Source organism: Bos grunniens, chromosome 2 (genome assembly GCF_055505025.1).
Source record: "Bos grunniens cultivar Pamir isolate PY7600 chromosome 2, Bosgru_T2T1.0, whole genome shotgun sequence".
Taxonomy (NCBI): Eukaryota; Metazoa; Chordata; class Mammalia; order Artiodactyla; family Bovidae; genus Bos; species Bos grunniens.
This window is the reverse complement of record NC_141166.1, coordinates 25583193-25600241: the sequence shown is the minus strand read 5'-3', so window position 1 is coordinate 25600241 and position 17049 is coordinate 25583193. Positions and strand designations below refer to the sequence as shown.

General features: G+C 43.2%; 1 protein-coding gene across 1 annotated transcript; it reads left to right on the top strand.

Annotated features, from left to right (window-relative positions):
- The first annotated feature begins 7308 nt into the window (after nucleotides 1–7308).
- KCNE4 (potassium voltage-gated channel subfamily E regulatory subunit 4) lies at nucleotides 7309–10512 on the top strand. The gene is made up of 2 exons (XM_086366020.1): nucleotides 7309–7398; nucleotides 7935–10512. Exon 2 carries the CDS (start codon nucleotides 7961–7963, stop codon nucleotides 8465–8467), a length of 507 nt encoding a protein of 168 aa, XP_086222146.1. The 5' UTR covers nucleotides 7309–7398; nucleotides 7935–7960; the 3' UTR covers nucleotides 8468–10512.
- Nucleotides 10513–17049: the final 6537 nt, after the last annotated feature.

The following is a 17049-nucleotide window of genomic DNA, read 5'->3' as shown; positions in this document are numbered from 1 at the left end:
AATCCGATGAACTCCCAAAGCATGGGCTTCCCTAACTCAGGAGCCTCTCTCCAGAGCATGGGCCAAACATAGTCCCCTTCTGATTTTTCCAGGCGTGGAAATGACCCAGGTCCTCTGTGTCCAGCAGGTTGAAGGCTGTAGGGAACACTTAGACTTACTCTCTGTCTGTCTCTTCTTTCAGTGACTCCAGTTCCAGGGCACAGTGCAAAAACTCCTTAGGTAGCAGAGACCACATGGTCTAATGGTTAGAACCAAAGACTCTGGGTTCAGAATTTCAGCCCTGGGTTCTGATGTCAGTTCTGCCACGTGCCAGCTGTGTGATGCTGGGCAATCTATTCCATGCACTCTGTGCCTCAGTTTCTTGATCTGTATAATAGGGATGATGAGAAAGCCCATCGCCTAAAAGTTTCAGGAAGATTAAATAAGACACAATTTGTAAAGTCCTTAGAGCAGTTTCTCAGACATTTTGGGCAAGTGTGTGTTAAATAAATATCAGGTGGGAAAAAAAGTCTGAATGCTAAATAGCAAAGGCACGTTAATGGCAAATATACCAGACACTCTTGACTTTTAGGTGTTCTGGGTTCTTTCATCTCAATTTCTTTCGGGTGAGGTCCAAGCAGGACTGCTTACAGCCTCAAGACCCTCAGGCATAGCTGGTATTTGAGGAGAGTCTGAAGGTCTTTTTTTTTAAGCATTGTATTATAATTTTATTTATTTATGACTGTGCTGGGTCTTTGTTGCTGCACAGGCTTTTCTCTAGTTTTGGTGGGCGGGGGCTAGTCTCTAGTTGTGGAATGTGGGGTCTAGGGCGCTCAGGCTTCAGTAATTGTGGTGCGTGGGCTCAGCAGTTGCAGTTCCCGGGCTCTAGAGCCCAGACTCAGTATTGTGGTGCACAGGCTTAGTTGCTCCGTATGGCGTGTGGATCTTCCCAGACCAGGAATCGAACCTGTGTCTCTTGCATTAGCAGCAAATTCTTTACCATCAAGTCACCAGGAAGCTCTGGAGGTCTTCTCAAATACTAGAAGACACTCAGTCCTGTTTTACTTCAAGTGCTAGAAATGTTAGAAAATATGTGGCTAGGGAGGGTGACTCAGGGCATTAGAAGGAATGACCATAGCAAGATTTCCCAGAGTTTTTCAGAAAGGGTTTCTGGGAAAAGCAAAATGAGGGTGGGCTCTGAGAGTTTCATTCTGTAACACTCCACCAGCCCAGCAGCCCTATTATCTCACATCTTGTTCTGCTCTGTTCATTACTGTCCACTCAGGATGGGGACAGCCACATGGATTATGGGACATTTTTGAGTATCTTAAAACAATTAATTATCCTACTCTTGACATGCCTAAGGGGGCTAAAACTGAAACACAGAAATTATGCAACTGAGCCAGTCACGTAGCATGGGTGGGGCTGAACTGGGTCAGATCTCTGGACTCCAGACTTACGTTGAATCTGATGAGATCCACCGCTGGGCTATTATCCCAGCACGGAGTTTGTTTAGTCACAGAAGCTGCTAACATGATTTCAGAGATGTGTGGTCAGGGACCCCTGGGTCATCTGGTGAAAATGACGTTACCAGGAAATTTAAAAACTCAGAGCTCTGGAGAAAGTTGTGTGTGAGGATGGAGTTGGGAAAAAAAAAATCAAAACAAGACTAGAAATTACCGTATATATAAACAAAAGGGAAATTATTTCACTATGGAAAATATGGATATAGGATAAAGGTATTGTTAGCTCAATGATAACTTCCAGAACATGCCAAGGTTAGTGTAGCCTCAAAGAATTGGAGGAACTATTTTATCATTGCATGTTTACATTTAATTTTGAGTATCTGGCCATCTAGGAATTCACTTAAAAAATGTTTCTAATTGAAGGATAATTGCTTTACAATATTGTGTTGGCTTCTGCCATACATCAACATGAATCATTCATAGGTATACATATGGCCTCTTCCTCTTGATCCTCACACCCCTTCCTCACACACCCTCACACCTACCTCACACCCCTTCCGACCCCTCTAGGTTGTTACAGAAGCCCCAGTTTGGGTTCCCTGAGTCATATGGCAAATTCCCATTGACTATCTCTTTTACATATGATAGTGTATATGTTTCCATGCTACTCTCTTCATTCATCCCAGCCTCTCCTTCCCCCAACGCTTGTGTCCATGAGTCTGTTCTCTGTGTCTATGTCTCTGTTGCTGCCCTGCAAATAAGTTCATCAGTGGCATCTTTCTAGATTCCATATATATGTGCTAATATGTGATATTTGTTTTTCTCTTTCTGACTTACTTCATTCTATATAACAGACTCTAGGTTCATCCACCTCCTTATAATGGACACAAATGCATTCCTTTTTATGGCTGAGTAATACTCCATTGTATATATGTATCACAGCTTCTTTATCCATTCATTTGTCAATGGACATCTAGGTTGCTTCCTTGTCCTAGCTATTGTAAACAGTGCTGCAATGAACACTGGGGTACATGTGTCTTTTTCAGTTATGGTTTCCTCAGGGTACAGGCCTAGGAGTAGGATTGTTGGGCCATATGATAGTTTTATTCCTAGTTTTTTAAAAGTAATCTCCATACTGTATTCCATAATGGTTATATCAATTTACATTCCCACCAACAGTGCAAGAAGGTTCCCTTTTATCCATACCCTCTCCAGTATTTACTATTCGTGGATTTTTTGATGGTGGCCATTCTGATCAGTGAGAGGTGATGTTTCATTGTAGTTTTGATTTGTATTTCTCTAGCAACGAGTGATGTCAAACATCTTTTCATGTGTTTATTAGCCATCTGTATGTCTTCTTTGGAGAAATGTCTGATTAGGTCTTTTGCCCACTTTTTGATTGGGTTGTTTGTTTTCCTGGTATTGAGCTTATGAACTGCTTGTATATTTTGGAAATTAATCCTTTGTCAGTTGTTTCATTTGCTGTTATTTCTCTCATTCTAAGGGTTGTCTTTTCACCTTGTTTATAACTTCCTTTGCTGTGCAAAAGCTTTTAGGTTTAATTAGGTCCCATTTGGTTATTTTTGTTTTTATTTCCATTACTCTGGGAGGTAGGTCATAGAGGATCTTGCTGTGATTTATATCATACAGTGTTCTGCCCATGTTTTCATCTCAGAGTTTCATAGTTTCTGGTCTTACATTTAGGTCTTTAATCCATTTTAGGTTTATCTTTGTGTATGGTGTTAGGAACTGTTCTAATTTTATTCTTCTACATGTAGCTGTCCAGTTCTTCCAGTGCCACTTGTTGAAGAAATTGTCTTTTCCTCACTGTATATTCTGCCTTCTTTGTCAAAGGTAAGTTGCCCGTAGGTGCATGGGTTTATTGCTGGGCTTTCTATCTTGTTCCATTGGTCTATATTTCTGTTTTTGTGCCAGTGGAATACTGTCTTTATGACAGTAGCTTTATAGTATAGTCTGAAGTTAGGAAGATTGATTCCTCTAGCTCCATTCTTCTTTCTCAAGATTGCTTTGGCCAATCAGACTCCTTTGTGTTTCCACATGAATTGTGAAATTTTTTGTTCTAGTTCTGTGAAAAATGCCATTTGTAATTTGATAGGGATTGCATTGAATCTGAGGAATTCACTTTTTAAAAAAGTTTTATGAAGATTCAAAAGGAGTTGAAAAAATATCTTTCTTTGATTTTCTACTCTTTCTCAGTTCTTCTCTTGGTTCCCATCGAGTGAAGCAAAGAAGAGTAGATAGAGAATGGGTTCTATAATTGTGGAGATCTGGGTTCAAATCCTGATTCTAATACTTTTATATATATATATATATATATATATATATATATATATATATAATTTATTTGTTTTGGCTGTGATGGGTCTTCATTGCTGCATAGGCTTTTTTCTCATTGTGGAAAGTGGAGGTTACTTTTTTACTTATGGTATGAAGCCCTCCCATTGCTGTGGCTTCTCCTGGTGCAGAGCACGGGCTCTACAGCACATGGACTTCAGTAGCTGTGGCTCAAGGGCTCTAGAGCCCAGGCACAGTAGTTGTAGTACATGGGCCTTGTTGCTCCACAACATGTGGGATCTTCCTGGACCAGGGGTTGAACCCTTGTCTCCTACATTGGCAGGCAGATTCTTTACCACTGAGCCTCCAGGGAAGCCCCCTGACTCTACTACTAATGAGGTGGTCTTGAGCAATTTACTTAGTGTCTCTGACCTTCAGTTTCCTTATTTATGGAACATTATAGTGACACTTACTTACTACACAGGGTTGAAGTAAGCAAAGTCTCTCCCAATGCCTGGTTCACAACAGACACTCATCTAGGGATGGGCTGCAGTGTATCTTAGACTCATGAAAAATCCCAGTTCAAAATGGATTTATCAAAGGAGTACAGCACTGATGCAAGGATAGATCCAAAGAACAGACTAAAGAACTCAGAAGTAGACCAACTAAATGGTTAATTAATTTTTGATAAAAGTCCCAATATAATTCAATGGGAAAAGGGTGGTGTTTTCAACCAGTGGTGCTGGAGCAATTGGACATCCATATAAAAAAAAAAATAAACTTTGATTCATACCTTGCATCATTTCCAAAAATTAACTTGAAACGGATCATAAACCTAAATGTAAGAGCTAAAACTTTACACTTTGAGGAGAAAAACAGGAGAAAATTTTTGTGACTTTGGGTTATACCAATTTTTTTTTTTTTTTTAGAAAACAAAAAGCACAAATCTTATAAGGTGGACTCATCCGTGTTAAGAAATGTTTGCTAGTCAAAAAGACGCTGCTAAGAAAATGGGAAGCCACAGACTAGGAGTAAATATTTGCAAAATGGATTTGTTTCTTTAATATTGCTGTCTTCTTGATACTGTGGTATAAAGTAGATGTAATCAATAATTCTTGTGTCCTCCCATCCTCTCCCTGATAGAGTGCACTTTCTATATGCTTTCCCTTCCTCCCTTACTGTTTATGTCATTATTCACAGCCATAATTCTCATAATATTGTTATGAGTGAGGGCTGGAGAGAAGACTGAAACTTGTGTTATGAGGTTGCAAGCGCTTCATCTAAATTCCATTCTTGGTGGGAGAGAAGAGAGCAATGATGAAAAATACAGAGACAAGCATGTGTCCATTAGGAAGCAACCTGAAGCTGTTGGTAACCCTCTCAACAATGTCAACAAAAAGCATAGACTGAGCATATGGCACTAAGGGCTGTGCTTGCATCATTTAACTGTAGGAGAAACATATGCAGGAGTCATCCTAGGGTCCCAGAAGAAGCAGGGCCACCAAGCAGGCCTCCAGGAGAAATTCATCTGGGATGTTCCTTCCTGACACCTGCAATGGATTTTGTCCTTCCTGTGTCTCTGGATTGCTTTATCCTTTGGACGTCATTCTAGATTCATCCACGTCTTTTCTTGGTTTTACCATTTTGGGACTGTTGGCTTGATTTTGAAGATTTATTTTGTTTGAAACTGCAGTCTCTGTTTGGCTTGCTGGCACCAGACTTCGTACTTCCTTGCTGTGTAAATCTGGTAACCCTCCCCGCAATCGCCTCTCTGTGTCTTAAAGCTTCCAGTTTGCAGTTTTTGGTCATCCCTGGGTGATTACTTATCTCATATATCATTACTGGCATCATTACTGGCATCAACAGGCAACACTCTTATGGGTCTCTCTTGTTCTTATGTCCCTGGCAAACCACTGTAAGCATAGTTGAAGGAGAAAGCCTTCAGGTTTCTGAAGTACAGGTTGAGGAGGCCATGTCTGCCTTGGCCAAGGAAGCTGTGGAGCTTTTGAAGTAGATGTAACTGTGAGGATGTCCTTATGGATGTGAGCCAAGTTCCTGTGTATGGAAGATCTTGGAGTTGGAATGGTCAGCCTGTTGATACTTGAGAGTCAGCTGAAGACTTATGGGTGAGCACAGATCAAACCACAGGGTGAGTAGACCAGTGGGGAAAACAGAGCATGTGCTCACCATTCTGCTCTTTCCACAGGTGTCCAGATAGAATTAGAGCCAGGCATTAAACCAGTGGCAGCAGTGAAAGTCCCAGTGCCTGGGATACATGTGTGTGTGTGTGTGTGTGTATATATATATATATATATATATATATATCTCCAGCTTCCCGCTGGAGCAGAGGGAAGGTACCATGTTTCCCTTCGGCTTCAATTTAACAACAGCAAGACCACAAGGGATGTTTACTCTAGAGTTGATTCCCCACAATAGTCTGGCTGCAATTCGCAGGCTGCAGAACAATGGGGGTGGGGGTAGCAGGGAGGGTGCAGAGAATCCCTTTGGGTTTATTTCAATTTAGGATGAGAGCCTCTTAGAATAAGTAAGCATCCTGTGGAGAGGAAGGACAGACACCAAAGTCTTCAATTCCTTTGGCAATTTTGATCTCTGTGACCATTTTAACCCAGGGTCTGCTAGGTTTCAAAAGCTTGAACTGTGCTCAGTTGCTCATCAGAAGAATTCCTGCTCCTCCCCTGACCTGCTCCTCCCTTGACAGCAAAGTGATGTGTGAATGGTCTCTGTGTGACGCTCTGGAGGAGCAGTTATGTGCCCTAGAACTGGAGAAAAATTTGTCCACAGTAAGTATCTTGCACTGTAAACTGTTTCCACTTCACATAGACTGTTGAAAAGCATCTGGAAGATATATATTCATTATTGTTAAAAAAATAGATTTATGAGTGTTATGAGATTATGATGCAGAAGACAGAACCTCTCAGTGTTTTTAAAGTGCAAACCCACACTCTCCAGCCTTAAGTCTTAGAGTGATCAAGCTGACAGGGACTCAAAAACTCACGTAGTTCATATAATTTTACCTACTGAAGCCCCCAATGTCCAACAGTTTTACAGTTCAGGAATCTGAGGAGCGGAAAGGCTCAGGGAGGATTTATTATATTTGCATAGTCAGTGGAAGAGCTGAAACTTAAGCCCTGGTTCCTTGATAGTAAATCCTGCACTTGCCTCTAACTGTCTTTTATGTAAATTAAGGTATTTGACTTTCTGTCTTTGAAAACCTGTATAGATATCACGGTTATTTCCCCAGAGGGAGATGAAGCATGAACTAATTTTCAATGAGAGTGAGTCTGGGGGGAACAGTTCCAACTGGGCACATTCTTTTCTCCTTTTTCATGGCCACCTGAAAACTTTGGCTGGGTGCTGGGGGGTGGGACGCTCTTCCCACTTCCCAATCTTTTTCTTTTCACAGCTGCAAAGTTCAGTAAGTTGAACTGCTGTGCTGTGAGTTCACTGTTCACTCTGCCACGACCAACCTCTGTTGTAAATTTTCCTCCCAGAACACGTGACGATGCATTTCTTGACTATATATCCCAAGAGCAGCGGCAGAATTGTCAGAGCGCGGAGCCCCACACGCAGGAAGAAAAAGGCTCTTGGACCTGACCATTTAGGAATTCAGGACTTGGGACAAATTCGCCAGCTTTTGGTAAGTCAGCAATGCCACTTTGCTTCAGAAACATGAAAGGCTACTCCCGGCAATTTGTAGATGCAGTTTTCTCTTCCTTTCCTTTTTTCTAAGGCAGTTTCGTCTTGAATTAAAAATAGGTTGATGCTTGGCATCGAAATGTAAACTTTCTTTTTTTCTGCTCCATCAGCTCAAAAAGTTTCCCAGGGATTCAGACATTATTTCTTTTCTCTCTGCACCCCTGTCTTAAAGGGATTTTTTTTTTTTTTTGCTTTTAAACTGATTGAAGCAAAGCTTTTCACATGTTCACTTTATGAAATGAAAATTTGTTGGACATGTAAAAAAAATGAAAGTCTTCTTTTTATTTCCTCCCACCTCCCGGTGCCCATTTCCCCGCGCACCCCAGCCCCTGTTAACCGCTAGGAGGGACTTAGAGTTACTTCTCCAGGCAGCAGCTGTAAACCTTTCTGACCCTATAGTTCCACAAACCTGGCGCTGCCCTCTTTTCTGTAACTGCGGTCGGGTGGGAGAGTCCTAACTTGCAGCTTTCTCCCCAGCTCCTGGCAGTGTGAGCTGAGCTTCAATGCTGAAGATGGAGCCTCTGAACAGCACAGATGCTGGCACCGCAGCCCCCAGCGCCCCCCTCGAGTCCCCCGTGTCCGGCAGCGGCCACGGCAACGAATACTTCTACGTTCTGGTGGTCATGTCCTTCTACGGCATTTTCTTGATTGGTATCACGCTGGGCTACATGAAATCCAAGAGGCGGGAGAAGAAAGCCAGCCTCCTGCTGCTGTACAGGGACGAGGAGCGGCTCTGGGGGGAGGCCATGAAGCCGCTGGCCACGCTGTCCGGCCTGAGGTCGGTGCAGGCGCCCACGATGCTGAATGTGTTGCAGGAGAGCGTGGCTCCTGCCCTATCCTGCACCCTCTGCTCCATGGAGGGTGACAGCGTGAGCTCTGAGTCCTCCTCGCCCGATGTGCACCTCACCATCCAGGAGGAAGGGGCGGACGATGAGCTGGGGGAGACTTCTGAGACCCCCCTCAACGAAAGCAGCGAAGGGTCCTCGGAGAACATCCATCAAAATTCCTAGCACCCCCTAGGACCCTCTGGAGGTGACCCTATGAACCAGCACCCTTAGAGCGAGGAAGGACACTTTCCGTGTCGGGTTTCACTTTTGCAGGGCAACTGCCACTTCAAGGGACCCGCGGCAAGCCCCTGAATAGGGGGTGGGGTGGGGTGGTGGTGGTGGTAGTGGGGGTCAAGGCTCAGACGGGGCCAGCCGCAGCCTGGAGTCCGCCGCACGCCTGAGGTGTAGACCTGCAGCTGAAACAGGCCTGAAGACGCGCGGTGTGTACCTTTCCTTGGGTCCTGGCGGGCGGGGTTCCCGTGCGGAACTCGGCAGGTGGGATGTCCTTGCGATTGTACTCTCAGGGGATGCCCCGGGGAACTCCTGCAGCATCTGCCTACTCCCAGGGCTGCCAAAGGCTTAGGGCGTCCCAAGGGACTAGTTTCGGTTTGCTAATTTGCCCAGAGCTTTGTTCTTCTAGATCTGATTCGCTGTAAGAGCCTTTAATGTGAACCTGTGGCATTAGTTCACCACAGGTTACAGAGCTTCTTTTAGGGGGTCTTTCTGGATAGAGCAGGGGGATATTTGTTGCAGGGGGACTTTTGATGGGAGGAAGCTGGAGATCTCTACCTGGTCTATTTGCCTACTGTAAGGAGAAAACCAGGCGACTTTTAAACTGGTCAACATGAGCTGAGATGATAAGAATAATCTGCTACTTGACCCTTTGTCTAACCTGTGACCTTGAACTCTGACCTGGGACCATCCAGCATCATGTGCTGGCATGACATTTTTTTTTTTTTGGAAGGGTTTCCCCAGAATCTAACCTGCATTCCGAATGGCTGTGCAGGGAATATTCCTGATCTTTCCAGAATGGGTGATGGTGGGGTTGAACCAAGCCAAACTGTTAGCTCTGATGCTGCTTTTTATTCCCAGCCCAGTTTTCTGAGCTGGGAAAAGATATACTGTGGGCCTCCACGACATGGCATTTGGTCACGTAGCTGAGACTTAGAAGGGCATACTCTGGCAAGATTGTTCAGAGTTGGGGGTCCTCTGTTTGTGAATCCCAAGCCCAGACTCTGATATGCTGTGTGGTCCTGCGCATGTCATCCACAGACTTACTGCCTTCCTGAGACTCCTGATCATCTAGATCCCCAGGGGGCTGGGAGGATGTCTTTAGATTTTAAGACTCTGTGATGAATCCTACATGGCCTGGTGTGAGGAAGCTTGGACAGACTATTTCCTCGCTGGCCAGTAGTCTGCAAAAGGATCTGCTTACTTAAAGGAGCAGTTGGTGACTGAAAACACGTGTAACTGGGAGATCCAGGGCGGCTCACCCACCATCCCCTGCTGTCACTTTCCCAGCAGTGAATCCAAGAGGCAGATCCCATATTTTACTCCGCCGAGTTGTCTGGGTGGTGGACTGTTAACACTCCGGTTCAGGGAATGAGACATCTAAGAGAAAAGACTCAGGAATGCATGCTAACGTCTCCCTGTATTCCTGTGGTCAGTCACTTTGCAGCAGACTCTTTGAGCCCTCGAAGACAAGGAGGAAGAGAAACACACCAAAAAGTCAAATTTAATTCTAGTAAAAACATAAAACTTTTTTTTTTAAACAAACACAATCTCCCTGGACTGGAGACAGCAGTAACTACTGTTCCCGTGGAAGGGTTAACAGCGTAGGGACTGGTTTATCAGCTCGCCTTAACATAGTGCTAGAGGAAATTTATGTTTGGCGGGGGGAAAAGGGCCCTCCGTTCACTTTAAAATTCAGAGTGTGGATTTACTCCAAAGGGGGCTGTTTAAGGTGAAAGAAGCCAAGTTGAGTTTGGCCCCTTGCCTGGAATCACTTGAATTCTGAAACTTTACTGCGACGGACATGTGCGTTGTCACATTTTCCATTGCTTAATCCTGAAGTTTGGTGCAAGTCTATCTGCGCCTATTAAAAAGTGATGTATATACTTCCTTCTTATTCTATTAAGTTGTATAAAATTGTCTTCTGTATTTAACAGTTTGTAATTTTCACGATATTTTTTTTAATTTAAATAAAAAAACACATTTTCCCTATGGAAGTTATGAGTTCTCTCTTTGATTCTTTAATATAACTCCTAGTTTCTAAGACATCCCAGATGCATTTTTCCAAGTCATCTCTGAATCCAGGTCATCTTTCAAGTCTGACTCACATGAAAGCATATCTTATTTCTGCCTAAAACATAGAATGAGCAGGGCTGGGGTTTTCCTTCCTTTGAAGGAAAGCTTTTCCATGCTTTGCAGTGAATAAGAAGCAGGCTGCACGTGGGTCTTACATCCACTTCTGTTTTTAAATTTGGTGGTCATGGGGCCTTGGAACTTGAACATAGAATGACATAGTGACTGTTGCGAAGATGTTGCTCCAAACTTGGTTGCAAGAAAACCTTTGATTTACGCATTGGCTGGACGAATATTCACACATGGCCGCAACAGCACAGACAAATGGGCAGGGAGCTGCTATATGTAGATGTTGTGTATACATTCATATGGACACAAACATCATGGGGAGGCAGATTTTTATATAGACACAAACTTAAGAACATACCCAAGCACACAGGCCATGAGTTGGGGTCGGTTCTCCTTCCTCTCCCAGTACCACCCCCACCTCCAGCCCTCATGAAGACTGATTGTCTAGTTTCCTCCCCTGGGGTCTTGCTTTAGCTCTGGTCCAGGTTGAGCACAGCCAGCCTATCTCCCTTAAATTTGTATTTACATAGTAAGAAACGCTAAAGAAAAATCACCCAAACCAGTGACCTGTCTTAAATTATGCAGATGGTAGAGAATGGCCTCACATTTCTGTTTCTCTGTTTCGTGCAAGGTGTTTGGCTTTTCTGTTTGAAGTAAATGCTTCCCCTGGGTTCACAAATAACTGTCTCCCTAAAGGATTTATCTGGCCAAGGTACAGGGGAGCCTGGATCCTTGTCAAGGTACAACAAGTGTCTCAGTCCACCTGCGGGTACTTTGACAATGTAAGAAGAGAAGATTATTTTAAAAGACAAGGAAGCCCTTCAGTTTATTCCAGCTTAATGTCATTCTTGGGGAGGAAACAGTTAAGGAAAGCAGCTTTTACCGTGGGCGGAAGAAGAGGGAATTCTAAACTCTAATTGTCCTAAAAATATGCAGAGTACACTGTGTCGTTTTAATGGAATATTTGTTTTCTTTAAAAAAAAACAAAAAAAAAAAAACAAAAAAAAAACTTCTAAGCAGAACCTAAGACCCAAGGGGTTTAGTCTGTGTGGATTTACTCATGCATGTGAGAAACTGGAGAAGGGAATTTGGCCTCGTGCACCTAGGATATTAGAACCATATTTTAAAGCACTTAAATGTTAGGGATGAGGTAAATGGATCGTCTTGCTTGTTCCATGCTGTTCTAATTACACCTTTGTACGTCAAAGTCAGACAGGGATGCTGCAGAGAAAAAAAGATTTCTTCCACGGGCAGAATCACAGGATCAAAACTACCGGGAAAGGCTGAAGCTAGGCCAAGGCGTGAGTGCTCTTGGCCTGTGATTCTGGTTGGAAAGTCGATCCCATGGTACATTTCAGAACCGCAATTGGAGGGTTTTGTGGTCAGGCATGCACTTTCAGGGCTCAGCTGAAAAACGGTCATTTATCATCCTGTAAAATGCTGCTCTGACCCTAGACATTGTGGAAAGGACGGAACACGGAGCTTACAATGCAATGAATACCCTAGGTTTAGAGCATACATTTGCTGAATCATCCCTTCCAGAATCTAGGCACCTTGTTGGAGGAAATCACAGGCAGTATCGTGGGTTGTGGAGCAGGAGTCTAAGGTTGGAGGGACACACAGCAGCTGATTGACCAGCTGCTCAGGCACGGGCTGGACCACTGGACGCAGGATGGAAGTAGGGGTTCCGAAGAGGCTGCCCTGTTGCTCTGGGAAAGGTATCCATCCTCTCTGACCTGGAGGCTCTGTATTTCAAAGTGAGGGCACGCAGGCCTTCCTCTTTAGGCAGCTGTTACTGAAAAGAATGGTGAAGCATCCTACTGAACAAATTGAACGTGGCATGAAGCTTACAAGAAACCAAAAAAAAAAAAAGAAAGCAGCTCCAGGCTTCTACTTTTTAAAATATATCCTGGGCATGCATCTGCACATGAAGTCGCTGAAAATGCCTCTTCTGTGCACGGTTTCCTCAGGAGACGGCAATGTTCAGGGAAAGGACACATTTTGCCAAAGGAGAAGGGTCATAAGAGAGAAAAACCACTGTTCAGTTCTGCCTTTCTCCGTTTCTGAAATGTTTCCTCCCACAGGAAGGAACAGTTTGGGATGTGAGCTGTTACCATGGAGATAACCAGCCAAGGTCACTTGTTTGAAGGAGTCCATGGCCCCACGGCACTGAATCATTACGGAGACTTTAGAAAGCTAGGATTTGGTTCTTGATTCAGACGACCGAGCTTTGAGCCCACAGCAGCCTACTTTCATAGCTTGGAGGAGAGGGCGCAGGGAGAACACATGTGCTCACTGCACACACACATATATACACATACATACACACACACACAAATGCACACAACACCCCATACAACCCCATCTTTCTTCTCCTTGCACTTCCTGTGCTCCATTCGATATGGGGCAAGATTACTTATAATGTAAATAATATATTCTTACATTGATTTTTTTTTTTTTGCTAAGAAACATTATCAAAGAATCTTTGTAAAATCTTCAAAGATCACTATACAATGAATATTGCACAATATCACATCAATACCTATACTTACTTTTTTCTGTCCTTGATGGTTTTCCGTTCCCTGTTCCGAGATGGTGAATAACATCATCTCTCTTTTCTTAGTTAATTCCAGCTGTTATAACAAAGCACCATATTCTGGGTGGCTGAGAGACAGCAGAAATTTATTTCTCACAGTTCTGGAGGTGACAGTATGGATGCACTCTGGTGAGGAGCCCTTTCCGTTTTCAGGTGACTCACTTCTCACTGTGTCCTCATGTGGCTGAAGGAGAGCCAGCTAGCTCCGTGGCCCCTTCTACGAGCGCTAATCTCATTCATGAGTGCTCTATCCTCATGGCCTAGTGACCTTCAAAGCCCCCATCTCCAAATTCTATCACACTGGGGATCAGATTCAACATATAACTGTTGAAAGTGAAAGTCACTCAATCATGTCTGACTCTTTGCAACCTCATGGACTGTATATGGCCATGGAATTCTCCAGGCCAGAATACTGGAGTGGGTAGCCTTTCCCTTCTCCAGGGGATCTTCCCAACCCAGGAAGCGAACCGGGGTCTCCTGCATTGCAGGTGGATTCTTTACCAGCTGAGCTACATGGGAATCCCAATGGCTGTTGAGGGGACATAAATATTCAGTCCATAACATCTCTTCTCCTAACCTCCCATCCTGTTACCCCCTTCACTTCTTTCCATTACACAAAAAGAACAACAGCAAAAAAATCCAGTAACTACAACCTGTAATAAACTTTTATGATGTGCCAAACATATACTTCACCTGGTTGTTACAATCCTATGCTTTAAACTTCTACTTTCGTCTAGGTACTTCACTAAGTGCTGGGGAAAATGTATTAGTAACAGCCACTCAAACCTCAGAGAGGCCATAGTCTCCATGAAGATGAATTTGCAATGGAATATTACTTAGTCATAAAAAGGAATGAAATCATGCCATTTGCAGAGATGCAGATGGAGTTAGAGATTGTCATACAGAGTGAATTAAGTCAAAAGAGAAAAGCAAATATTGTATATTAATGCATATACATGGAATCTAGAAAGGCGGTACAAACTAACCTATTTGCAAAGCACATGTTTGCTCTCTGTTAGACATAGAGAGCAAACATGTGGACACCAAGGGGGAAGGAGGGTGGGATGAGTGGGAAGATTGGGATGGCATATACACACTATTACGTATTAAATAAATAACTAATGAGAACTGACTGTATAGCACAGGGAAATTTATTCAGTGCTCTATGGTGACCTAAATGGGAAGGAAATCCCCCCAAAAGGGGATATATGTACGTGTGTAGCTGATTTGCTTTGCTGTACAACAGAAAATAATACAACATTACAAAGCAACTCTACTTCAATAAAATAAAATTAAAAAACCACATCTCTGCTTCTGGTTAATCTATAACATTAGTTGAGGATTTCTGTGTGCAGGGTCTTTTGGATATCAGAATACATAGCTTGTATCTTTGAATAGTTTTAGGGCATAGTGGTGTTATTAAATGGACAAAATGTATTGTTTACCTGATATTTGCTTTACTCTGTGATAGGTGCTTTCCCTTTGATGGTCTTACTTTATCATCCCAAGGAAACTCTGGGCGAGTTCTTTGATACTGTTAATGTAGATATGAAACTTGAGGTTCAAGGAAGTTGCAGGTCAATGTAGTGAATGATCAGGGTTCCAGTGCTGGTCTTGGATATACAATCTGATGTTCTTGAAATCAGCAAGAAGCAGAGAGACTCAGAATCTAGTCCTATCCCAGGCATTAGGCAACTCTGTGGCATTACATATGTTGCTTAGCCTTCTGGGCACGCTTCCTCATTGGTAAAATGGAGATGATGGTATCTTCCCTCCTGACCGCAAAGCATTGTCACAACAGCTTAGGAAGCAGCTGGGAAAATAGAGTTTTCTTACAGAGACACTGATTTGTTCATCTTGGATAGGCAGCCGTGTGTAGACATCATAGCATTCATCAATATCCAGTTCTTCTCCCCTCTGAGAACATGGAAATTTCCACTTCTCAACTCCTTTTCTTGCCCCTCCTCCCCTACCACCAGGGGTCAGACAGGCATAGGACTCATTCTGCTTGATGTAAACTGAATGGAAGTGATGTATGTCACATGTGAGCTGAGACAGTGAAAAGCCCACATGTGATCCTCTAGTTGCCCTCTTTACCTGCATGTTTTCAATGAGACTGTATGTTTCAGATGGTACCAATACCAGGTAAAGCCTGTGTCAGCCTGGAAGAATGAGTTATTGCATAAAAGGCAATTGTTCTGGAGAGTTGCCCAAACCTGCAGCTGGCTTTATATGAAGCAATAGTAATCTAAGTTTTGGTAAATATTGAGACATTGGGGTTTCTTGCTACTGCAGCATAATCTTGCCCATCAGACTTAATACATAGTTTGACCATATTATACAGACCAAATGTTGGAAGTCACCTTCTAGGTTATCTAATCCAACCCCTCTGGTTAATGATGGGAAAGTTAAGGCTCACAGCAGTTAAGTGTTGTGTTCAGAGTCTTGGGAGGAGACAGGAGCAGAACTGGGGCTACAGGCCAGGTCTCCTGATGATAGTTGGTTCTAATCCTCATGGTAGGTATGCCATGGAGGTCTCTGCCCTAGCTTAGTGAAATCGAAATAGCCAGAGAGGGTCTTCTCCTTTGAGCTCCTCACCTTGAGCTTCTCTGAGCAGCACTGAGTCTATTTACTGGCTTCAAAAACCCTGCTGGGAAGTAGTTTCTTTTTTCCTGGTCAAACCCTGGCATTGACTGCCCTTTTGGAAGGATGGATCTAAGCAGGCAGAAGTAAACACATTCCCCCAAAGCAATGCAATGTGATATTACTGGAAACTTTAATAAAAGGGAAGAAGCTATAAATAGGGGGAGGGAAATATTCAAACGGGGTTGAATGCAATTGTCCTGTGCACAGCTTACTGGATTTCGGCTTTCGGTTTTATTTTTTGCCTGCTTGGGCTTAGCTCCAGTGCCAGAGCAGGTCACGGCCAGGCACCCAGTGCAGAATGCTCCCAGGACTGATGTCCCTAGGTTCCGGGCAATGATCCTTGAAGGAAAATGCTGAAGGTCCAACTCTAGATTAGTGTTTCAAAGGATGCAGAAACCAATAGACATGCCACTGATCATTATTTTAATGTTCTTAGCCCTAATATGCAAAGAACGATCTCTCTCTCATTTCAATCTCCCTTTTATCACTTAGAACTTCTCCCAAAGAATTGAACATGGTGCTTGGGTAGAGCGATTTTTGTTTCTTTTTCAAAATTTCTTCCTTTTTATATTTCCATTACACTATCCTCATCCCTCAATTATAGCAGAAGTGAAACTCTTTCCCATAGGATTATATACCTTGTGAAAGCTGGAATCATATATTATTATTTTTGTAGGTAATACCCAGTTTGGACTGGAATTCCTCAGGACTCTCTCTTATCATTTTCTTTGCTTTATATCATACATATTCCCCTTGGGGATCCCATTCACCCTCAAATTTTCAACTAATATGTAAATTATTAGTGAAATCAAAATATGTAAATAATCACCTGTCTTGTGCTAAGCACCAGACATTGTTCTCAGGATATTTAATTCTCGTGATAAGTTAAGACAGAGGAATTTTTAAACCTGTTCTAAAGATGAGGAAAGTCAGGTGTAGAGAGATTAAGAGCATTAACCAGGTTCTCATAGTTAGCAGCAGAACTGGAATTTGAGCCCAGCAACCTGGTTGCAGGGTTGATGCCACAAACAGCCTGCCCTGCTTTCTCTCTGTCTTTAAGGCCTGGTCCCAGTCCTTCAGCTCTAGCCTAGACTCCTCCAGTGGACACCTGTGACTATGGCTCTATTCACCAGATGTTCCATAATTACTT